This window comes from Tamandua tetradactyla, chromosome 10 (assembly GCF_023851605.1).
Source record: "Tamandua tetradactyla isolate mTamTet1 chromosome 10, mTamTet1.pri, whole genome shotgun sequence".
Taxonomy (NCBI): Eukaryota; Metazoa; Chordata; class Mammalia; order Pilosa; family Myrmecophagidae; genus Tamandua; species Tamandua tetradactyla.
The window spans coordinates 108,177,274-108,202,340 of NC_135336.1; the positions used below are offsets into that span (position 1 = coordinate 108,177,274).

General features: G+C 54.2%; 1 protein-coding gene across 42 annotated transcripts in view; it reads left to right on the forward strand.

Moving 5' to 3' along the window:
* PCBP3 (poly(rC) binding protein 3) overlaps positions 1-25,067 on the forward strand; it is a 470,825-nt gene that overhangs the window by 419,150 nt on the left and 26,608 nt on the right. For all 42 annotated transcript variants that reach the window (XM_077119223.1, XM_077119230.1, XM_077119201.1 and 39 more), the window contains 6 exons: positions 19,290-19,444; positions 21,668-21,691; positions 22,081-22,113; positions 22,527-22,643; positions 23,562-23,693; positions 24,787-24,915. In XM_077119223.1, coding sequence (XP_076975338.1) covers positions 19,290-19,444; positions 21,668-21,691; positions 22,081-22,113; positions 22,527-22,643; positions 23,562-23,693; positions 24,787-24,915 — 590 coding nt within the window. The remainder of the gene's footprint in view (positions 1-19,289; positions 19,445-21,667; positions 21,692-22,080; positions 22,114-22,526; positions 22,644-23,561; positions 23,694-24,786; positions 24,916-25,067) is intronic.

Genomic DNA, 25,067 nt, shown 5'->3' on the forward strand with positions numbered 1-25,067 from the left:
GAGCCAGCGTCATGCTGATTTGTTTTTAAGCATGGTGTTTAAAAACTCAGGTTCTGGGTGTGGCTCTCAGGGCTCTGATCCACTTCACCCCTTGTGACCTTGATCCAGTCCTTTCGCCCCTTGAATTCTCAGTCCTTTCATCTGCATGGTGAGGTGACAGCGGAAAGCGTCCCTCACAGTTGAAGGGTGAAGCAAGGAGGACAGACACAAATCTGCGAGGCAAGGCCCAGCTGGCAGAGGCTGTGTGGGGTTGGCAGGCAGGGGCAGCCCTGTGCCTTGGTGGCGCACTTTGGCATCAGCCTCCTCCCTGGGTCTCAGCCGGGCACATCGCCGCCCTGAGCGCTGCTCTGCCTGCAGCTCATGCGTTTTTTTAGAAAGAGAGATTTCTACACATTTCTGGCTTATAGGTGACAACTATTTTCAGTGTTTGGTACATTTTTCTGGGTTGCCTGCCATCGAGGCTCATGCGTTTTTTTAGAAAGAGAGATTTCTACACATTTCTGGCTTATAGGTTACAACTATTTTCAGTGTTTGGTACATTTTGCTGGGTTGCCTGCCATCGAGGTTACACTACTTTAGTCTCTGTAGCTATCCATGAATGCACGGATCACACGACACCCTTCAGCATTTTTTGTGCTATTTCTGTAATGAGTGCCCAGTATGAGCCCCAGGTCAGGAGGAATTAAAGGTGGCATCTGTGGAACTTGGTGTGTCGCTGTTCACAAATGCCAGGCCCAGGGGGAGACCGCAGGCCCGGCTCCCAGGGGGAGACCGCAGGCCCGGCACCCAGGGGGAGACCGCAGGCCCGGCACCCAGGGGGAGACCGCAGGCCCGGCACCCAGGGGGAGACCGCAGGCCCGGCTCCCAGGGGGAGACCGCAGGCCCGGCACCCAGGGGGAGACCGCAGGCCCGGCTCCCAGGGGGAGACCGCAGGCCCGGCACCCAGGGGGAGACCGCAGGCCCGGCACCCAGGGGGAGACCGCAGGCCCGGCTCCCAGGGGGAGACCGCAGGCCCGGCTCCCAGGGGCCCCATGTCCCACAGAGGATTCTCCTCTGGGGCTCTGTGCCCTCCAGGGGTGGTTCTTCCAGAGCTGCCTGCCCTGCAGCCTGACCTCCCCACAGAGGAGAGCCTGTGCTGCTGGCACCTCAGGCTTGCTGCTTCTCCATGGGGAAATGATTAATTAAAGATCTAATTAAGTCATTAGTGGCTCATGTCTCTGCCACTGTGAAAAAGAAATCCACCCTCTGCCCTGCCCTGGGTCACACCCAATTCCCCATGACTTCCCCTCTTCACCCCGTGGTCTGGCCTACACCCCTGTCATGCTCCCCAACTGGCAGCCGACAGAGAAGCTGGTCCGTCGCTGGTCTCACTTCCCTCCCCCTGTGGTGGTGGGCGCTGTGGCCCCAAGCCTCAGTGTGTCCTCCCCAGTCTCCCAGTGTCCTCCGTGGCCCTTGTCTTTCTGGACTGCCTCTGCTTCCCAGGTCCCCTCGCTCACCTCCTCCCATTCCCATCTTTGCGTCTCTTGGCCCCCAGCTTGTCAGTTCTGGCCTGGGTCTCGCTTCAGGCGGAGGTGTACACGACAGCTACTGCTGCTTTCTCCCTGGGGAATAGCAGTCTCCAAGAAACGTTGCTGGGTGGATGAATGAGTGATAGAGTGCAGGCCCCTAGCACCACCTCCTGGTCCCGTACCTGCTGCCTCCTGAGTTCCTGGCACTGGCTTTCTTCCCACATCTCTGTGTCAGGAGTCAGCCCCATGGCACCTTTGCCCATGAGGACAGAGCCCCAGCACCACCACAGGTGCAGCAGGCTGGCGACAAAGCCACTGCTTCCTCAGGCCCCATGCCCCAGGAGTGGCTCTGAAACCTTTTCTGGCCAAGGAGATTTGGGAAAGTCTTTATTGGACCTTTCCCTCCCTCTTCTCCCTGTCCAGGGAGGGAAAAGTGGCAGGAGTGCCAGCGTCTGGAGACAGTGAGGAGCCACAGCACCAGCCTAGATCCTCCCAAATTCTTTAGATCAGCAACCAGCAGCCCGAGTTACCAGGCCCCCATCCTGCTGGAGACCAGCGGCCCGAGTTACCAGGTCCCCATGCTATTGAGGGACCAGCCTGAGTTACTTGGGTCCCCATGCTGTCTGGTGGATTGGGTTCTGCAGCCCACCAGAATCCCTAAAGGTTCAAGTGGGGAAAAAATTGAGGTGGGAAGTAAGATCAGCTGTTCCCCATGTGGCTTCTCTTAAGAGGAATCTGGAGGACCTTGTATGTAGTGTCCTAAATATCATCACGCCACACTCATGTGGACTAACTATATTTTAAAAACTCATGAACTAAAGTCAAAAGCATGGGTCATCAGGTTAAGGCCTATTGTGAAGGGTCTTAGATTGTAAGCTGAATTAGCAGTCACATATATTCCAGAGTTATAACAGATATTTCTAAATTCTTAGATACTGAGCTGTTTGTATAAATCTAGTCATTCCCAGAAACTTTGGATATTTATGGGACACCCGAGACAGAGTCAGATCTCTGAAGCTATGAAAGTCAGCAGTACCCCATACAGGAACTGTTTATAAAGTTGAAAAGGGGTCAGACTTCGAGTAGAGATGTGAAAGAAGCTGATCTGGATAGGACTAAGGTAGATCAGAATTCGGGGTAAAGGATGACACTGTCCATATTTTAAAACTTCAACTTCTATGTTAGACCAAAGGGTAAGATGTTTATTTGGTGCAAAATTTATATGTTGGGTAGCACATTATCTAGTTTAACATCTATGGTCAGTTTAGTTGAACACCAAAAGTACATGGAATCTTGAATAGGGCATGAGATCTTGTTGGTTTGTCCAGGTTAGTGTGATGCCCCAATATATCCCAGAGTAATTTCGGCAGTGGATAAAGAAGTCTTTATAAATTGCCCTTGGTGGACTGGGGAGAAAGGAGGAAATATTCATCTTCCCCATTTGGAGAATTCCTGATACTCTCACAAGCATTGGGGATTGCCAAGTCAGTAGGCTGAGCCCTCAACCTTGGGGTTCACCCCTATGAAACTTCTTCCTACAAAGGATAGGCTAAGCCTACTTATAATTATGCCTAAGAGTCACCCCCAGAGAACTTCTTATTCCTCAGATGTAGCCTCTCTCTCTAAGCCAACTCGGCAGATAAACTCACTGCCATCCCTCCTACATGGAACATGACTCCCAGGGGTATAAATCTCCCTGGCAGTGTGAGACAGAAGTCCCGGGATGAGTCAGAACCCAGCATCATGGGATTGAGAAAGCCTTCCTGACCAAACAGGGGAAGAGAAAAAGGAGACAAAGTTTCAGTGGCTGAAAATTTTAAACAGAGTCAGGAGGTTATCCTGGACGTTATTCTTATGTATTATATATATCCCTTTTTAGTTTATGGTGCATTGGAGTAACTGAAATACAGTTGAACCGTATTCTAGTAGCCTTGATTCTTGAAGACAGTTGTATAACTATATGGCTTTTACAGTGTGACTGCGTGATTGTGAAAACCTTGTGTCTGATGCCCCTTTTATTCAGGGTATGGACAGATAAGGAAAAGAAAAAAAGTATGGATAAAAAATATGTAAATAATAGGGAGGGGCAGGGGGGCAAGATGGTGGCTTAGTGAGGTGAGGAATTTAGTCCGTCCTCCAGAGCAGCTAGTAAATAGCAGGAACAGTACAGAGCAACTGGTGGGGCCACATCAGTGACCGGACACACAGCATACACCAGTCTGGGCAAGCTGGACCGGCTGAGACCCAACACAGAACTGTGAGTCCACCAAACCATGGAGGCCGGTGCCCTTCCCCCACAGGCTGGTTCCCGGAGGGGGAAGAAAACAGACTTTATTAAGAGCAGGGACTTAGCTCAACCAAACTCTACTTGCAGAATTAAGTAACAAATCCTAACTGTTGAAAATAGGCCCCCAGCACAGAGAAACCTGGAATAAGCATTAAAGGTACAAGGGGATGGGGCTGATGGAAAAAGAAACAACAACCCAAGGCTTTTTGCAGACAGCACAAAATACTACAAAAGGGCTGGACCCAGGGTTCTAGGAAGATGGCAGAATAGGATAGGTCAAGTTCACCCCTACTCTAAGGAACAGCTCGAGAAGGGACAGGAAGGCAACTGAGATGGCGATTCCAGGATGTAAGACCCAGGAGGGTCTTCTACACCATATAGCAAGGCCTTGGCACAAAAGCTGAAGAATTAGACTCAGAGAACTGGAGACCATTCAACCGGTACAAACAGCCTAACACTCCTCTTTCCAAATGGAAGCCTGGAGCCCTCAGGAGTGCACGGATGGGGAGATGGGGCTAGGAACGCTCTGCCTCTGTGTCCCCCACACTGCACCCTGCTCCTGCACTCCGAGGTCTGCCTGAGCTGCTCCACATACCCATGGCCCCTGCCCCACACCTCTACAACCCATGACATGCACCCCATGCTCAAAGGTTCGCCTGAGCTGTGCCACATAACCATGGCCCCTGCCCACATCTCTACAACCCCATGACACGCACCCCATGCTCAAAGGTCCGCCTGAGCTGTACCACATAACCATGGCCCCTGCCCACACCTCTACAACCCCATGACACGCACCCCATGCTCAAAGGTCCGCCTGAGCTGTGCCACATAACAATGGCCCCTCCCCACACCTCTACAACCCCATGACACGCACCCCATGCTCAAAGGTCCGCCTGAGCTGTACCACATAACCATGGCCCCTCCCCACACCTCTGCAACCCCATGACACGCACCCCATGCTCAAAGGTCCGCCTGAGCTGTACCACATAACCATGGCCCCTGCCCACACCTCTACAACCCCATGACACGCACCCCATGCTCAAAGGTCTGCCTGAGCTGTGCCACATAACCATGGCCCCTCCCCACACCTCTACAACCCCATGACACGCACCCCATGCTCAAAGGTCCGCCTGAGCTGTACCACATAACCATGGCCCCTGCCCACACCTCTACAACCCCATGACACACACCCCATGCTCAAAGGTCTGCCTGAGCTGTGCCACATAACAATGGCCCCTCCCCACACCTCTACAACCCCATGACACGCACCCCATGCTCAAAGGTCCGCCTGAGCTGTACCACATAACCATGGCCCCTCCCCACACCTCTGCAACCCCATGACACGCACCCCATGCTCAAAGGTCCGCCTGAGCTGTACCACATAACCATGGCCCCTCCCCACACCTCTACAACCCCATGACACACACCCCATGCTCAAAGTTCCGCCTGAGCTGTACCACATAACCATGGCCCCTGCCCACACCTCTACAACCCCATGACATGCACCCCATGCTCAAAGGTCTGCCTGAGCTGTGCCACATAACCATGGCCCCTGCCCCATACCTCTACAACCCCATGACATGCACCCCATGCTCAAAGGTCCGCCTGAGCTGTGCCACATAACCATGGCCCCTCCCCACACCTCTACAACCCCATGACATGCACCCCATGCTCAAAGGTCCACCTGAGCTGTGCCCCATAACCATGGCCCCTGCCCACACCTCTACAACCCCATGACACACACCCCATGCTCAAAGGCACCAGCGTATCACCCCCAACCTGTGCCTTCACCTGCACTGCAATGCAGCACCACACTGCTGTACCTCACCCCACACCCCGCATCCTGCTCTACATCCATCTCGCACATACAAAACCTTAGACGACTGAAGACATCAACTCACAAAGTAAGCCAGTGATGGTACTTACATGGGTGAAGACACACAAGATCACCAAGCATATGAAGATGCAGACAGATACAGCCCAGCCTAACGACCAAATTAAAACACTGGAGGAGACAGACTTTGGAAAAACTAATGAATGATGTTCATATGACTCTACTAAATAAAATAAATGGGGTGCCTAATGACATAAAGGAGATCAAGAAGACACTAGAAGAGCATAAAGAGGAATTTGAAAGAATAAATAGAAAAATAGCAGCTATCACAGAGATTAAAGATGTTGTAGACCAAATGAAAAATATTCGAGACACACAACAGCAGAGTTGAAGAGGCAGAAGAAAGTGAACTAGAAGACAGGACAAATGATTTCAAACACTCAAAGTAGCAAATGGCAAAAGAGATGGAAAAATATGAATTGGATCTCAGGGAAATAATGGACAAAACAAAGCACACAAGTATAAGAATTATTGGTGTCTCAGAAGGAGAAGAGAGAAGTTTAGGGCTAAGACAGTAGTTGAGGCTGTAATGGGGGAAAACTTCCCAACCCTTATAAAGGACATGAATATGTAAATCAAAGAAGCCCAAAGAACTCCAAATAGAATAAATCCAAATAGGCCTCCCCCAAGGCACATACTAATCAGTCTATCAAATGTTGAAGAGAAGCAGAAAATCCTAAAAGTGGCAAAAAAGAAACCATCTTATACATAACTGCCTAAGACTGAGTTCAGACTACTCAGCTGGCACTATGGAGGCAAGAAGGCCATGGTATGATTTATTTAAGGCCCTGAAAGAGAAAGACTTTCAGCCAAGAATTCTATACCCAGCCAAATTGTCCCTCAGAATTGAAGGAGAGATTAAATTTTCACAGGCTAACAAACCCTGAAGGAGTTTGTCAACAAGAGACCGGCCCTACAAGAAACACTAAAGAGAGTTCTGCCAGTTAAAAAAAAGACAGGAGAGGGAGGTCTGGAGGACGGCACAGAATTGAAGAGTGCCAGTGAGGGTAACATAAAGGATAAAAAGGTAGAGGGAAAGAATATATAGATCTGACAAATAAAATCCAAAGGACAAGATGGTGGATTCAAGAAACGCCTTTTCAGTAATAACCTTGAACGTTAATGGACTATATTTACAATTAAGAGATACAGATTGACAGAACAGATTAAGAAATATAATCCAGATATATGCTGCTTAGAAGAGACTCATTTTAGACACAAGGATACAAATAGATTGAAAGTGAAAGGATGGAAAATGATGTTCCACACAAGTTGTACCAAAAGAAGTTAGAAGTAGCTATACTAATATAAGATCAAATAGATTTTAAATGTAAAGACATCATAAGAGACAAAGAAGGACACTATATATTGATAAAGGGATACTTCACAAAGAAGAAATAACAGTTATAAATGTTTGTACTCCCAATCAAGGAGCTTCCAAGTACATGAGACAGATATGACAAAACTGAAGGGAGCGATAGATGTTTCAACAGTAATAGGAGGAGACTTCAATACACCACTCTCCTCTATAGATAGAACAACCAGACAGAAATTCAACAAGGAAATAGAGAAGTTAAACAACTTGATAAATGAATCAGACCTAACAGACATATATAGGTCATTGCACCCCAAAGCACAAGAGTATACATTCTTCTCTAGTGCTCATGGAACATTCTCCAGGATAGACCATATGCTGGGGGCACAAAACAAGTCTTTATAAATTTAAAAACATCAAAATTATTCAAAGCACCTTCTCTGATCACAATGGAATAAAGCTGGGTATCAATAACCACCAAAGAATGAGAGCTTTCACAAATACATGGAAATTAAATAACACACTCTTAAACAGCCAGTGGGTCAAAGAAGAAATTGCTAGAGGAATCAGTAGCTATCTGGAGACAAATGAAAATGAGAATACAACATATCAGAACTTATGGGATGCAACAAAGGCTGTGCTGATAGGGAAATTTATTGCCCTAAATGCCTATATTAAAAAACAAGAAAGAGCAAACACTGAGGACTTAACAGCTCATCTGGAGGAACTTGAGAAAGAACAGAACTCTATACTTGTCTTTTGCATTCAACAGTTTCACCAGTGTGTCTGGGTATATTTCTCTTCAAGTTTATCCTGTTTGTGGTTTGTTGGGATTCTTGTATGTTCATCTGCAATCTTTCATTAAATTCGGGACGTTTTCTGCCATTAAAAAAAAGATAAAAATAAATAAATAATAAGGAGGATAAATGTTAAAATAAATTGGCTAGATTGGAACACTAGTGGTCAATGGAGGGGATAAGGGATATGGGATATATGAGTTTTTTTCTTTTTGTTTCTTTTACTGGAGTGATATAAATGTCCTAAAATTGATCAGATGATGAATGTAAAAGTATGTGATGGTATTGTGAGACACTGATGGTACACCATGTATGGACTATGTACATGTGAAGATTTCTCAATGAAAAAAAAAAAAAAAGTGGTGTCCTGGGTCTACGCTGCAGGCTCTGCGAGGTGGTACTCACATCCAGTCCAACTCCAGTGCCGTGTCCTCCTGGCTACGTTACAGCAGAGTGGCCAGGGGCAAGGCCTGCTTTCCAGGACTTGGATCCCAAGTGGCTGCTGTAGCTTGTCCATCCTGAGACCACCCTGTGTGGATACAGTCCCTCAGGGTCAGTCGGGAGGGCACGTGCTCCTTGGCTTCCCTCATGCCCACCATCCCCAAGCTCTCTAGTCCTGGCCCCATGGACTCCTTCCCAGCGTTCCTGTAGGACGCAGGGTCTCCCATGTCTGAGTCCAGCTTTGCCAGCACCAGCCCCATGGACTCTGCTGTGGCCCGGCTGAGGTGACCACTTCCTCCTTCCCCTGTGTTCTAGTTTGCTAGCTGCCAGCATGCGATATACCAGAAACAGAATGGCTTTCAAAAAGGGGATTTAATCAGTTGCTAGTTTACAGTTCTAAGGCCAAGAAATGTCTCAGTTAAAACAAGTCTATAGAAATGTCCAGTCTAAGGAATCCAGGGAAAGATGCCTTAGTTCAAGAAGGCCGATGACATTCAGGGTTTCTCTCTTGGCTGGAAGGGCATATAGCGAAGTCTGCTAGCTTTCTCTTGTGGCTTCTCCTTTCATGAAGCTCCCTGGGAGGTGTTTTCCTTCTTCATCTCCAAAAGTCCCTGGCTGATGGACTTTCTGCTTCTTGGTTCTGCAGCTTTTCATGGCTGTCGTTATTCTCTGCTCTCTCAGAATCTCCTCTTTTATAGGATTCCAGTTAACTAATCAAGACCCACATAGAATGGGTAGAGACACATCTATCTAATCAAGTTTAATGCCCGCACTTATTGAGTCACACCTCCGTGGAGATAACCTAATCAAGTTTCCAACCTATAGTACTTAATAGGAATTAGAAGAAAATGTTGCTCCCACAGTGTTGATTGAGATTAAAACATGGCTTTTCAAACCAGCGCACCCTGCACCTGCACCCTTCTAGCATGCCTGGGCACTGTCACCATCATTTGTTTGCAGGCTGGTCCCTCAGAGAAGGACCTGCTTTATTTATCACAGCACAGTGCCTGAGCTTAGTTACTGCCAAGTACATGTTTGTTGAGTTGTCGATCTGTTTCTTGCATCTGTGGATTCTGGAGGAAAGGCTGAGACCTCTCCTTGGTTCCTGAGGCCCCACCCTGGTCTTGAAGCCTCGCCCTGGTCCCTGAGACCCCACCCTGGTTCCTGGACCCTGAGGCCCCTCGCTGTCCCCTGAGTCCCTTCCCTGGACCATGAAGCCCCTTTGTTGTCCCCTGAGGCCCCGCCCTGGTCCCTGGTGCGCTGTCTTGGCCCCTGAGGCCCTGGCCAGCCTTCACTTCTCCTTCCTAGTGTGCAGAGTCAGGAACGAGCAGTGTGCTTTCCAGAGCCTCGAGACGGGGCATCAGTGAGTGTCCTGGAGCCTGAGCATCGTCACTGCTGTCCACGGCTGGCCTAGGGGCAGAGCCTGCCCCACGGCGATGGCATTTGGTTTAATGCATGCCTGCACTCTCCAAAGACAGTTTCAGGGCTGCACACACAACCGTCTTTTAAGCTGTGCTTCATTAACTCCATCATGGGTTTTAAGTAACATTTAAATGAATAAATATTAACATTTAAGTGAACAAATACGTTTTACTCACATAGTCTCTATGCATGTGATGACTTTGAAGTTTGCATGTCAAATAGCCCTTATGTGTTTGCTTCCTGCATGTACCTTTATGGGCATAAGCTAAGTTTACCAAAAAATAAAAGTGAAAAAATATAAAAGACCCTTTCTTCTCAGTTCCTGCTCCAGTGTTGCTCAGCTTTAGCTGGAGAGAGAACTGGGGAAACACGACACCCAGCGGAGAGAGCTCAGAGTGGGGCAGAGGGAGGGCAGAGTGCGTGGAAAGCAGACTCTGGCTTAGGTGCACGCCCCACTCAGAGCGTGTGGAGAGCAGACTCTGGCTTAGGTGCACGCCCCACTCAGAGCGCGTGGAGAGCAGACTCTGGCTTAGGTGCACGCCCCACTCAGAGCGCGTGGAGAGCAGACTCTGGCTTAGGTGCACGCCCCACTCAGAGCGCGTGGAGAGCAGACTCTGGCTTAGGTGCACGCCCCACTCAGAACGCGTGGAGAGCAGACTCTGGCTTAGGTGCACGCCCCACTCAGAGCGTGTGGAGAGCAGACTCTGGCTTAGATGCACGCCCCACTCAGAGCGCGAGGAAGAGCAGCACAGAGAGCAGAACCCTTTGCTTCGTATTTACTTTGACTGGAGAGGAGTAAGGTGCATGGAGCCTGGGGCCCATCTAGGCATCGCAAGGACAGCCTCCTCCCCGCCCCGCCACCCGGCCTGCGCCCACTGCCTCAGCCGGGCATCATGGGGCACAGGCCCAGACAGCCTGGCGCGGCCCACAGCAGCCACACGCACACACAGACACTGTAGGCCCCCCCAGGGCTGCAGGCACCTGCCCACTCAGCTCCCCAGCCCCTCAGAGCCCTCTTTGCCCTCCCCTTCCAAACCCTCCTCTCGGGAAAGGGTTTTCAGTGGTGTTTAGAGGCCCGGGAAGTTTCAGGCCTGGCTGTGTTTTTCACTAGCTTTGTGGTTTGGGACACTCCGGGTCTTCAGTCTCCCAGGCCGCGCGTGCAGCAGTGCCCCGCCATGGCTGCAGCACGTTCACACACAGCCAGCTGTTGTGCCTCCTGTGGCCTCTGCGGCAGCCGAGGGCCAGGGCAGGGCCTCGGAACCAGGGTGGGGTTTCCAATAAATTCCCCTGTGTTCTCCCAGGCGTGTCCTCAAGTGAGTGCTCTCAGACACATGGAGATTTAATGTAGACACGCGGAATTAAAATCTCACAGAACTCTCTTCAAGCCCCCCCAGATTTTCTCCAACCTGGCATTAGAAAGCAAACACCTTTGAAAACCAGGGGGAGCTTTTCACATAAACGTGCCACATGAAAGCAGTTTTTGACCCACCCTAGGGTTGAGAGCAGCTCCATCCAGTGAGCCTCCTTCCTCTAGCATGTCTCAGCGTGGAGCAGTGGTGCCTGCTGTTGAGTCCGGGCTGCCCAACCGTGGGACCCAGTGTCAGCCCCTGACCCATCCTGCCAGGGTGGCCGGAGTACTTCCTAGGATGTTTCAGACGTGCATTGACTCTGTTGCAACTGATGTGACTGGTGGTGGGAGATGCGAGATGTGGGTCTCAGGAGCTGTCACGGGCCACATCCGTATAGAAGAGTGCACAGTGCACACTTCAGGAGAAAAGGGGAGAAAGCCTGCAGGGGTGTCCCCACCTTTGGCTCATGCTGTGCCTGCAGCCCAGCTGTACCCTATGCCTTCCCTTAGTTTTAGGTTCAGCCTTTGCATCCCCAATACCAGATGGCCTCATCTGTGCAAGAGTCTGCTTTGTTACTGAAATGCTTGAGATGGGTTTCTGTCTTCTGTGCACTTGGAAACCAGAAAACTTTTAAATTCCGTCTATTTCAATAGGTATCAAACTGAATTTTGGAGCACTCTATTCCAGCACTGCACCCCAGGCCTATACCAGATTGGACAGAACAAGGAGTCCTGGAGGAGGCGACTTGCCCTTCAGCCGTGACAGGCAAAGCTCTCGGTCCCTCCGTTCTTGTCGTGTAAGGATGTCAGCCACACTGGCCCCGGAGACAGGGAGGAGCATAGGATGCTGAGTGCCGGTGATACGGCCAAGGAGAAGGAGCTCATGTCAGAGCCACTGGCCTGGGTTAGGGAAAGAAAAACCTTAATATTGGCCTAAGCATCCATCAAAATGCATCTAAAAAAGAATAAACTAAACCCAAAACAGACAGAAGAAGAAAATTATCAAAATCAGTGTAAAAGTAAATGAATGCTAACTCAAAAAGTTAGAAAAGAAAAAAATCTCTGAGACCAAAAGCTGGTTCTGGGAGAAGAACACTAAAATTGATTAACTTCTAGTTATACTGATCAGGAAAAAAGAGAGGGAGAAGGCACAGATAATCAGTGTTAGGAACGAAAACGCTGATACTACAGATTCTACAGCTATTTAAAGACTAACAAGGGAATAATATGAACAACTTCATGCTAATAAATTCACAACCTAAAAGACCCAAACTGCCAATGATCACTGAGGAAGAAGTGGAAAACAGAATAGCCCTAAATATATACATATATATTTTTTTTTTCTTTTTTTTTCACATAGGCAGGCCCCGGAAATTGAACCCGGGTCTGCTACTAAGCCACCATTGCACCGCCCTAAATCTATTTTAAAACTTAATTTTCAGTTAAAAAATTTTGCCACAAAGAAAACTCCAGGCACAGATGGCTTCTCTGATGAATTATACCAAACATTTCAGAAAGAAATTCTATACTAACTCTTCTAAAAAAATTGACGAAAAGAGAATACTTAATACCTATTCTGTAAGTCAAATATCCCTCATGAATATAGATGCAAAAAATTTTAACAGCCCAACAATATATAAAATTATAATATGTCATGTTCAATGGGGGGTTATTACAAGAATACAAAGTTGGTTTAACATTCAAAAATCAATCAATGTTATATGCCATATTACCAGACTGCAAACAATGATCATATCAAAAGATGCACAGGAAATACCTGACAAAATCCAACATCCATTCTTGATTGAAGCTGTCAGCAAACTAGGAATATTTGGAAACAGCCTCGGCCTGACAGTGCCTCTGTGGAAAGCCTAGAGCCAACGCCATGCTTAGCAGTGACATGCGTAGGTCAGAGACCAGGCCAGCACGTCCATTTCCATCACTGCCATCCAATGCTGCACGGTGCTAGCCACTTCACACCAGCAGAAATAAAGAAGTAAAAAAGGCACCCACATGGTAAAGTAAAAATAAGACGTTTATTGGCAGACAACATGATTTTCTACATAGACAATCCTATGAGTTCATAGAAACAATACCGCCTAGGGGAGCTTACAAGTGAATTTGGCAAGGTCGCAGAGCATGAAGTCAAGAACAAAAATTAATAATATTCCTATGTACCAGAAATGTATACTTGGAAACTGGAATTGATAAAACAGTAATTTACATTAGCTCCAGAAAATGAAATACCTAAACTTAAATCTGCAAAACATGTTAACTATATGTTGAAAATTATAAAAGCCTGATAAAAAATTTAAAGACCCAAGAGACATATTGTGTTCATGGGCTGGAAGTCTAAGTGCTGTTGACCTGCCGTTGCTGCCCAAATTGGTCTATAACTTTAATAACATCAAAGAAAAGAAAACAGACAATCCCAATTTAAAAATCAACATTTTGGGGCGGGCCACGGTGCTCAATGGCAGAGTTCTCACCTGCCATGCCGGAGACCTGGGTTCGATTCCTGGTGCCTGCCCATGTTAAAAAAAAGAAAATCAAAATTTTTATATAAATTGACAAATTTTAAAATTCATATGGAGATGCAAAGAACCCAGAATTTGTCAAAATAATTTTTGGAAAAGACCACCACCTCACTGCAAGACTTACTATAAAGTCGCAGTAATAAAACAAAGTGGTATTGGCGTAAGACAGGCAAATAGAAATAGATTAATGAAACAGAGTAGAGTCCAGAAATAGATCCACACTTATATGGTAAAGTGGTTTTCATTAAAGGCACAAAGCCCATTAATTAAGTGGATACCCATATGCAAAAAATGAACCTCAACCCACTCCTTAAATCACATAAAAATTTAATTCAAAATGGATCATAGGCCTAAATGTAAAATCCAAAGCTAAAAACCTTTCTAGAAGAAAATACAAGATAATATCTCTGTGACCTTGGAATGGACAATGATTTCTTAGGTGTGACCCCAAAAGCACAATCCATAAAAGAAAATTTTGATAAATTGGACTTTATCAAAGGAATGAACATAAGCTCTTGAAAGATACTTAAAAGAATGAAAAATCACCTACGAGGAGAAAATATTTGTAAATCGCAAGTTGAGTCCAGAATATTTAAAGAACTCCCAACATTCAGTATTAAGAAATCAATTTTTCAAAACTGACAAAAAATTTAGTAGACACTTTTCCAAAGAATATGTATGATGGTAAACTCATGGAAAGATTTCGGCAGCACCCTCGCTAAGAAGTGCAAATGGAAACCCCCCCGGATGTGGCGGCAGTCGGGGAACTGGCCGTCACCTGCCCTGGAGGGAAAGTGAGAGCACAGGACCACTTGGGAAGACTGGTGGCGAGTCCAGCGTGTGCCGACCCGTGACCCAGCTGTGCCACACCCAGGCGTCCCCCGAGGGGGGGAAGCATCTGTCCCCACGACCCACGTGCACAGATCTCCTTGGCAGTTGTAGTCACAGAAGCCCCAGACTGGAGACAAACTGCTGGCATGCGAACGACGTGGGTATTCCTCGCAAAAACTATACTGAGTGTGAGACACCAAATGTGAAGACTACATGCTGCAATCCCATTATTTAAAAACCCAGAGAAGCCAGACAGATCTTGGCAATGAAGACCGGGCCACTGGCTGCCTGGGGCAGTGGGCAGCGGGGTGGGGGCAGAGGCCCATGAGGAGACGTCGGGGGTGATGGGTGTGTTCCCTGCTGGGACGTGTTTCGGGGATGAACCGTGGGTGCACGTGGGCCAAAACCTAGCCGGTGCACACTCTTCTCGTGTGTCGGCTATGCCTGCCCAAGGCCTCCAGCACACACAGGGCAGAGTGCCTGCCAGCAAGCTTGCAGGATACCGGGTCCTCTGTGACTGTCCCTGAGGGTCCGAGCTCTTTCTGGTGGCCCTGCCTCTCCGCCCACCAGAGCCCCCTCTCCACTCCTCATCCCTGGCCTGTTTCCCTGGTCTCAAGCAGTTGCCCCTGAAGCAGGCAGGGTGTTGATTCAGGGTACCCTCGGGATGGGGACAGCAGGGGCTGAAGGGGACCTGGAGCTGCCCTACAGTCCCCCAGGGAGCTGGGCCGGCCACAGAGCCATCCCGGGAAGGCCATGGCTCTGTGCAGCTGAGCAGACCCCAGGGCCCCTGTGGGCTGGTCGGGTCTTTTGACAGCTAGGACAGCCCGTCCCTCCCTGTGGAGGCACCAGCCCCAGCCCCCCGAGCTCAGGCTGTGTTGCCCCACCCTGCGGCCTGCCTGGGCTCACAACCCTCTGCATTTCCTTCGTAGCCCTTTCGTTTCCCGGTTGCTTACTGGCTGCCCCGTGAATGCCCTGACTGAGTCTTCCTCATTCAGGACTGCACTCCAAGACTCCTGTCAGCTGAAAGTGGGGACCAGGGAAGGAGAGGGACAGTTGTAAACAGGGAAGCCCCATGAGGAGCTGCCCCTGGGTCAACCTGGCCAGAAGTGCCACGAGCTCTGGCAGGAAGTCCTGCAAGTTCCAGGGACAGGCCCCAAAGCCGGTGGGGAGCTGGCGGGGGAGGGAAATGTGGGGGGCCCAGCTCAGGACCTTGCCTCTTGCCCTGAGGACTTGGCTTCATCTGCAAGACTGGGGTTGGGAGGAGGTTGGAAAGGGTCAGCCCTGGGTCCAGCTGCGGGACTGTGGGTGAGCAGGAAGGGCACAGGGGTGCTGCTGGGACTCTGAGTCTTGGGCCTGAGCCCCTGAGGACAGGAAAGCTGAGAGGGCAGGAAGGCCAGGGTGGTGGGGTTCAGGAGACTCGGGGGCTGCAGGTAGGACTTGGAGGTCTGGGCTCCTGGGAGCCAGAGTGCAGGCTGCTCCCGGCCGCGGCTGCCTCAGCACAAAGCAGGATTCCACCCGCGGCCTGGACGGCTGGACAGGCTGCTGGTGCATGGAGCAACCCCCACACTTCTCTGCCCTGGCCTGAGAGCACCCCGTCCCCTGTGGGGTGACCATGCATGCTTCCCCTCCCCCTCCCAGCCCCTCTGTAATTGAGGAATCGGATTTTAAATACCCTAAATCCCCAGCGCTGAAGAGTACAGAGGGAGGGGCCTTTGCCAGTTTCTGGAATACCAAGTTGGGGGAGGGTTTGGGGCTTTAGGTGTCCACTCTGACAACACACCTGTCCAGTTTGGTTTTTGGGGGATCGCTGACCACAGTTCTCGCAGCTACCACTTGGCTGCTAAACAAGTCCACACATTTTGGCATGTTCTTCATGGCAAAGCACTCTGCCCGTTCCTCACTGGTGCCCGCGGAGCTGCCTGCACACTGTGGACATGCCCCTTGGGGAAGAGCCGCCATGGCAGACCCAGAGGCAGGACCACGGCCCGCTGCCCACGGCCCACTGCCCTCGCCGCTCTGGAGGTGCCGGCGCCGGGCCCAGCAGGGCAGCTGAGGACGGGCGAGGGGCCGTGTACCCCACCACAAGACCCCCCAGCGGTGGGAGCTGCAGCCCTGGTGGGCTTCCTGTGGCCATGGGCCCAGCAGCTGGACAGCCTGCTCCTGGCATGCCCGCCCTCGAGAGGGGGCTCCCTGGGCTCCGCTCTGCCCTGATTGAGGAAGGGCGCTGGGTGCGCGGCGGCTGTGACTGATGGCGGCTGACAGCTCCTGGGCCCGCAGCCGTGTCCCCCACTGACCCACTTCTCCGCAGCAGGGACGTTCACATAACAGGCTGCCCCAGGGCTCAGGCGTCCTTAGGACGCTGACGCGCAGCCACTGGTGCTTGGCAAATCAGCCTTGGCACCCGGGCGGGCTGTCAGCCAGCTCCCCCCGGGCTGAGGGAGGGGCCCTGCCCAGGGTGGGCGGAGGCCACACCAGGCGGCTGGCCTGCAGCACGTCCTCTTCCTCCCGCAGCCTCGCCCTGCAGCGCCCGAGTCATTAGATGCGCGCGGGGGAGGGGCCTGCAGTGGGGCAGACCCCGTGGGGACAGGGCCATCTCTGTGCTGCCCCACTCTGGGCGCCTGGGGCCAGTGAAGTTATACTTCTCATTCTAAAGGTAAACGGCCACGCTGCTGGCTGATGGCTCCCGAGCTGGACGGCAGATTTACCAGGTGCTGTCGCTGAAGGTGATTCAACAGTGTCTGTGCTGTGTCTCATCTCGTCAGGTCCTGTTATCCAGAGGGCTGTTTTATGAGGATGGCAGCTGGGACTAGTGGCCAGTTGGCGTGAGCTGCCCAGGGACACCGTGCCCCTGCCTGTGCACTAGGGCACGCCACCGCGGTGGCAGGCACACCTGCGTGTCCCTGTGCTCACTGCCAGCGCCACCGCGGCCCCTCGCAGCCTCCCTGCACACGTCACAGAGGCGGTCAGCAGGGGCTTTGTCTGTTTTCATGCTTTCTGTTTGTATTTTTCTTGTAACGCATTTCTCTACAGAAATAGTTCGATGGGGGAAAAAATCTGCTCAGCTTCTAACCCACAGTCCTGCGGGCTGGGTGCGTTTGAGTCTTGTCACAGTGTGCCTGGGGGCCCGGCATCCGCCCAGCCCTGGCTGTGTCACACCTTTGACCCTCAGATCAATGGAAAGTTCCGGGTGCAAGTGGCTGGCTGAGGGCGCCCTCGGCATCACAGCCCCAGGGGCAGGACCAAGAGCCTCACGGGCAGCATCTTTCCACTAGGAAGAAACATGTTGCTTCAGTAGGGATTTTGTTTGTTTAACCCTTCAGTGGTAATGCCCCACACGTGGCTGTGGAGGGCAGCCAAGGCCCCTATACCTGAGCTGGCAGGAGGAAGCTACACGCGGCATCTGCCAAGGAGCGAAGCGGGCGTGCATGTGCCCGCTCGCAGTGTGTGGCCGGCATGCCTGTTCCGTGAGGCTGCGCCCTGCTCTGGGCCCCTCTCCCGCCCCACACACCCAGCTGCTCAGGAAGGGCCTGGCCAAGCGCCCCGTGCCCCTCTTGGTGGCATCTTCCCTTCCCTCCATCACAGCAGCAGCGCTTTGCTGACAGGGCATTGTGGCTACAGTGCCTGCCCCCGCCAGCCCTCTCCAGGCCCGGGCAGGTGCCCACTTGCCCGGTGCCACCTGCCCTCCTTCCGCCCTCCCTGCCCCTGCGTATGGCCAGGCTGCTGCTCTCCTGTGCTCCAGCCACACAGCCAGGTAGGCACCGCCTGCTCGCCCTGGCACCCTGGTGCCCCGTTCCTCCCATGCCTGCAGAGGACAGAGGCTGCCCAGGGCCTGGAATCCAGGTCCTGGGCGTCAAACCCGCCCGCAGTCTTGCGCCCCTGCCCACTCTGGCTCTGCCTTTTGCAGCCTGAACCCTGAGCCTCTCTGGGGTGGTGTGTACCCCCGAGCTCCTTGGGCCTCTTGTCCTCCTCCTGAGTCCCCCTATAGACCTGCCCTCCTGTGCCTGCCCTTCTCTGCTAATGCTGGGGCAGGGGGGCTCCCCGCCTCACACTGACCTCAGCCCGGGGCCGGGCCTCGTTTCTTTGACTCCTTCAGACTTGCCCAAGAAGGGGCTGCAGCCTCAGGGAGCCCACCCTGCACAGGAGGGGGCCCTGTGCTTCTCAGACAGCAGGGACACAGCCTTCTTTCCAGCTTGTTCAAACTCACTGTGGTCTGCAAAGACCCCAGCCTGTCCAGGAAAAGGTTGTCAGACCAGCTTCCCACATATGCCAGGTTTCTGCCCATGGTCAGTCGTCGCCTGAGCACTGCAGAGGGAAGCCTCAGGCTAGGGCCAGGCAGCTGGTCCGTAAGTGTAGGGCAGCGCGGGGAAGGTGGAGTGCTTTCCGGGAACTTTAAACCGAGGGTGCGCAGCTATTTGGCCGTTTAGCTGGTAGAGACTAAACGGACCCTGGAAGATGAGGGTCACCACGGAGGGGAGCCCAGACTGTGCGTGAGCAGCCGTGGGGGTCTGGCCGGTGGGGGCCGCCTAGCAGCTGATGGGAAATGGACAGCGCTGCACTGACGACAGCAGACGCGGCCCTGGTGCCTTGCAGGGCAGCCCCGGCCCCGCTCCCAGGAAGCCACTCTCATGGTGCCTTTTCACAGCAGTGGACACCGAGTGGCCGAGAGGATTGGCAGCCTGCAGGGGAGGCCGGTCAGTAGCTGGTGGAGACGGGGCTCGGGGCTGGCATGCTCTAAGGCCCGCTCTCCTCACCCTGGGTGCCTGAGCACCCGGCAGGTCCCACCATGGCAAGTGGGAAGGTGGGTGCCCAGGAAAACCTGCTGCCTTCCTGAGCTGCGGCCCTCCTGTCCCCTTCTCCCTGCCCCCGCTTGATTGTTCTTGGTCACAACAGCTGTACCTTCTCTTTCCAGGTGATTCTTTCTGGGCCCTACCTGTCCTTCGTCACAGCATCGTCCACACCATAAGCCAACACCTGCAGCCCCATTTTGGGAGAAAGATGGAGTCCAAGGTCTCGGAAGGCGGTCTGAACGTGACCCTGACAATCCGCCTGCTGATGCATGGAAAGGTACGCAAAGCGCGGCAGGGGCATCTCCAGTCCTTGTCTCTTATTCATCTTTAATTTTAAGCAGTCTCTGACTTACAGAGCAGTTCCAAGAACAATCCAAATCATGTTTTTCCCTGAGCATTCAAGACTAAGTTGCCAGCCTGGCACTCTGTCCTCAGGACCTCAGCGGGTATTTTCCACGAACAAGCTGGTGCTCCCGCATGAGCTGTGAGCCGGGGTCAGCCACCAGAACCAGGGTTCAGCGCCAAGGCCGCCCTGCCTTCTACCCTCGGTCCCAGGGACACCCTTTATGACACAGCAAACCTGGGTGGACGCCGGCGCGGCCTAGATGTGGCTGTCCCGGTCACCACCTCTGGTCTGGATTCCCTTCCCTGGCTCCCTCTGACTTTCATTTTTGAGAGGTCCTGAACAGGTATTTGTAGGGTGCCCCTCACTTCGGGTTTGGCAGGGATGTCACGGACGCAGACCTTTCAGGTGCAGGCTTCCATTTGCTCTGTTGCTGGGTGCTTCCATGGATGCTCGGCCAGGGTGGTGTCTGCCACTCCTCCAGGCAGCCCTTCCTTTCCCTTTTGGCTTGAGTAGTTTGTGGGGAGACCCTGTGATGCCACGTAAGTGTCCCCTTGTCACCAGACACCCAGCGGATTCACCAGCGTGTGTGTGGCTGGACCCCTGGCTCCCTGCCATCTGGGCAGCTCATCACCATCTGCCCCTGACCTTGCGCAGGGCCTTGCCAGCTGCCCCCTGGTCCTCTGGACAGTCCCCTACATGCTTCAGCACGCCGCACTTCATGCACGACACTGCCTGGGGCTCCTTTCTGCTTTCCTGCCCCGTCTCCAGGGAGCCCCGGCCCCTTGTGGGGGGAAGGTATTCTAGAAGCCAAGAGCTGGGTGCCGGGGCCGCTTGTGGTCCAGGAGGCGTTGCCGCACCCAGACCAAGCAGGGGAGCCAGGCACATCCACGTGCGTGTAGGTGTGTGTGTGTGCGTGTGTGTGCGTGTGGGTGCATGTGTAGGTGCGTGTGTGTGCTGTGTGCGCGCGTGGGTGTGTGTGTGCATGTGGGTGCGTGTGGGTGCATGTGGGTGCGTGTGGGTATGTGTGTGTGCATGTGTGGGTGCGTGGGGGTACATGTGTGTTTGTGCATGTGCGTGTGGGTGCGTGTATGTGCGTGTGGGTGGGCACAATGGGGTGATGTTTCTCTGTGTGAGGATTGAAACCTGCATGTTCACATCGGGGCTCCAATTCCATGCAGACCACAGAGCCCGTCCGGGTTTTCTCCACCCCGTGTCTGCGCCTGAGAACCTACCTTTGGAGGTGGGGGAGCAGCTGCCCGCCATCTGCTCCTGTGCCTGTCTCCCTGCTTCATCCTGGATTTCCAAACTCACGTCCTCTTCCTGGGGCGGGGGGTGTCTGCAGCCCCACTGGGGCGCCAGCTGGCTGAGGCTGTGGGAAGCGGGATGTGCACCAGGGATGCTGAGTGTGAAGTAGGTCAGACAGTCCCGTCTCCAGCCACGCGACAACAGGGTGCAGCAGAGTACGGAGCGCCCAGGGCTGCTGGCAGCGTCCGCGAGCTCCGTGCAGAGGGAGCCCTGGTGCAGGGAGCGGCGGGGACCACTCTGTGCCCTGCCCGTTAGCTCCACGGTCCCCAGTGCGTGGCTGGGCACCAGCCTGTGCCATGAGGACTGCACTGGCACAGGCACCTGCCCTGAAAGGCTCCCGGCAGTTAGAGACCGTGGCTCTGCCTCCTGTAGGATGGCAAGTGGGCTGGGGGCCCACGCGGTGCCGGCACTGCGGGTCAGGCTGCGGGGAGGGCGCCCGTCCCAGAGGCGTCCGCGGGCCAGACGGCGAGGGCAATGCTAAGTTTTCTAAAAGTCAGAAGGTCTGGGGACAATTTTATTTTTCATCCATTTCTTGCAGGCGTCCAGTCCATAAATAATATGCCTCCTGGATTGTTTATCTGGGCAGCTAGTCCTTCTCCTTTTCCTCATGGGTTTGTTAGGGTCAGCGCTGCTCCTGGCCATGGTGGAACAGGATGCAAGGCGTTTCAGCAGCAGAGCGGGCACTCCCTGCTCCATAGGGAAGTCGTTCCCCTGAGCTCCCCACTCCCTGTTGCATGCTCTGCCTTCCCGCGCCCAGCAGTGGGGGAGCTTGGCAGGATTCACCGAGTCCTGGCGGGCCTCTCTCCCTCTGCTCCAGGGCCTCACTCTCTCTGTGATTTTTCCCTGCAGGAAGTTGGAAGCATCATTGGGAAGGTAATTACTGAATGAGTTCTGTGCCCTTCTCTGGGTTTCTCTGTGAGGGAGCAAAGGGGTGAAGCCCATGAGCAGGTGGGGGGCGTGAGGGACGGGGACGAGGGGCGGGCGCCCAGCAGTGTTTGTCACCAAGCCAGGTGCCTGGCCTGAGTGCTGGCTTTCCTGCCTGCGGGGCGACCCCTCCACGCTTTGCCCCCCAAACACCGCCCGCTCCACGCTGCGCCCGCCAAACATCACCCCCCCCCCCAAAACAGAGGGCTGGGGTAGCAGCACCCCTCCCAGCGCCGGCAGTGCCCCGTGACGCCAGCTGGCAGCACGGCCTCAGCTGGCATACCGCCTTCTGCACGCCAAGTGACCCTGTTTCCTCCATGTCTGAATCTTCCTTTCAGAAAGGAGAGACTGTGAAGAAGATGCGAGAAGAGGTGAGTGCGCCCCGCCCTCCACGGTGCCTGTGGGGCCGTGCCGTCCCGCCAGAGTCCCCCAGCCACACCACGTCCCTGCTGCGGCCGCCCCAGCTCGGGCCCTGTGGGCACGGGGGGTGTCCCACCCCCACCCGCATGCACCGCCCCCACCAGCGGGCCCGTGGGCTGCAGGGGCAGCTCAGAGTCCCTCCCACCGGGAAAGGCTGCATGGGGTGCCCAGGCCCGCCCTGCACAGCTGGACTCTGCCCCCTCATTAAACCCTGTCGCCAAGAGCTTTGCTGGAAAGAATTTTGCGACGTGGATGTCCGCGTGAATTGTGACCAGCCTGGGGAGAGCCGGCCCCCCCTGAGCCCCTCTCCTCTCAAAGGCAGTTCTTAATTGGTTGCAGGGATTTGCTCATTTCTCTCCTCTAGAGCTGCGCGAGGATCAACATCTCAGAGGGAAACTGCCCAGAGAGAATTGTCACCATCACCGGCCCCACCGACGCCATCTTCAAGGCCTTTGCCATGATTGCGTACAAGTTTGAGGAGGTGAGGGGCGCCTCCCAGCACAGGCCCTGGGGTGGGCGCAGGGCTGGCCCGAGCCTTGTCCTCCAGCTCACGTCTCTGTGTGGACGATGGACGGGCAGTGTGTGCGGCCCGGGGTTCTCCGTTAGCCCCTCTCCTCCTCGCTTCTCAAGGACTCCTCTGGCTCTGCCCCCTGGCAGCAGAGCAGTGCCCAGGAGACCACACGGCCAAATCCGGGGTGGGCAGGGTTGGCTCCTCCACATTCTCTGGGGAGACTCTGTCCCCTGCACATCTTCTAGCTGCTACTGGAGCTGGCAGTCTGGGCCGTTTCTTGCCCCAGAGCAGTGTCCCTCCAGCCTCTGCCCCGACATCCCCCTAGCCTTCTCCTCTGTGCCCTTTCTTCTCATGAGGGCACCAGTCGGACGTAGGGCCACTCTGCTTGGGATTCGGTGTGGCCTCACCGTGACTAATTACGTCTGCAAAGACCCTTCTTCCTAAGAAGGGCCAGGGGCATGTGAATTCTGGGAGCTGCTGCCATTCTGTCTGTAAGCCCCACAGGGCTCACTCGTGGTGCCCTCTCAACCGGCTGGCCTGGAGGGTCACCCTAGCCGTACGGGCCCATGCTGACATGTGCCACCATGTGTGCCGACGGGCCATGCCCGGTGCCTGCAGCTCCCCTGGGTGGCGGCTTCCCTGTTTGCGTACATGCAGCTTTTGTCTCCTTGACCTTCAGCCTGTCCTCTGTGCACACACACGGCCATTTGTCAGGCGGGTTGGCAGTGGTCGCCCCCAACCAACTGCGAGCCTGGGAACAGGGACCTCACCGCCAGAGTCGAAGACCCGTGACACAGCAGTGAATGCTTGCTCACGCAGGCAGCTCCACGGACCTTGAGGCCCAGCGAGGTGTGCCCTGCCCACCAACACGACTGTCTCTCCCCACAGGACATCATCAGCTCCATGAGCAACAGCCCTGCCACCAGCAAGCCCCCGGTGACACTGAGGTTGGTGGTCCCGGCCAGCCAGTGCGGCTCGCTCATCGGCAAAGGTGGCTCCAAGATCAAGGAGATCCGCGAGGTAAAGGTCGTCTCCAGCCTGGGCCGCGGCCGCGGGGTCAGGCTCTGCACAGGACAGGGGGAACAGCCCCACAAGCAAGGCTGGGAACCTGGGAAAGTCCACAGTATTCACAGACCCATGTCTGGGCACATGCAGAGCGCCCTGCCGCTGCCCCGGGCCCTGCGGGGACATGTGCCTGGCACTCGTCTGACCAGGGGCCTGGCTGCACCTGGGGGAAGGTTGCGGGGGGGTGTGGCTGCACCAGCAGGGGGGCTGCAGCTGTGCTGGTGCAGGGTGACCGGGGGCCCATGGGCAGAGCAGGCTGTCCCAGTGGGGTGCGGCCCCTTGGGGCGGCCCAGGTGTGATTCCTGGGGAATCCGAGTGGCCCACCAGGCCGGCTGGACGGAGCTGCGCACAGTGGGTTGAGTGTGCAGGGTGACCGGGGGCCCATGGGCAGAGCAGGCTGTCCCAGTGGGGGGCGGCCCAGGTGTGACTCCTGGGGAATCCGAGTGGTGCACCGGGCCGGCTGGACGGAGCTGCGCACAGTGGGTTGAGTGTGCAGGGTGACCGGGGCAGGCTGGCTGGACGGAGCTGCGCACAGTGGGTCGAGTGTGCACACTCACTTGGTTTGAGGAGGGTCTGGTCCTGGCCCTTACCTGGTGGGTGGGCAGCCCCCGGCGTGGGTCACTTCAGGGCAAGGCAGCCACGCGGTCGAGGCCCCGCTGACGCAAGCCTCCTCGGGAGCTGAAGCCCCACGGACTCTGCAAGCACTACTTCTTCTGAAGCACCCAGAGGAGACACAGTTCCGTGTGTCTGGAAAACAACAGTGTCTCCTGCCCACACCAGTCCTGATGCCCCAGTGCCCGCTTGTGCCAGTCCTGTGCCAGGCAGCGGTGGTGACGAGACCAGACGTGGCCTGTGGCAGCGTGGGCCAGTGGGAAGGGGAGGCTGCCTGGCCATGCGGGGTGTGGGAGCTCCGGCGGGGAGGTGTCAGCAGCTCGGTAAGGCCGAGGTCTCTGAACCTTCTGACACCCACAGGGAGCTCAGGGACACTGCGTGGCCGGCCCCCGCTGCACACCCGTGGCTGTCCCCTACAACGTCCCTGCTCTTCCAGTCCACAGGTGCACAGGTGCAGGTGGCTGGGGACATGCTGCCCAACTCCACTGAGCGGGCGGTGACCATCTCCGGGACCCCTGACGCCATCATCCAGTGCGTCAAGCAGATCTGTGTGGTGATGCTGGAGGTACCGTGCACCACTGCGCCAGCCCTGCCCGTCGCCACGGGGTGAGGGGTCGCCACTCTGCCCATCTCCGTGTGGTCGTGGCCTGCTCAGGTGCCATGTCTTGGTGCCATGGACCACAGCTTCAGCTTCTGGGCACCCTGCCCGTCCCCATG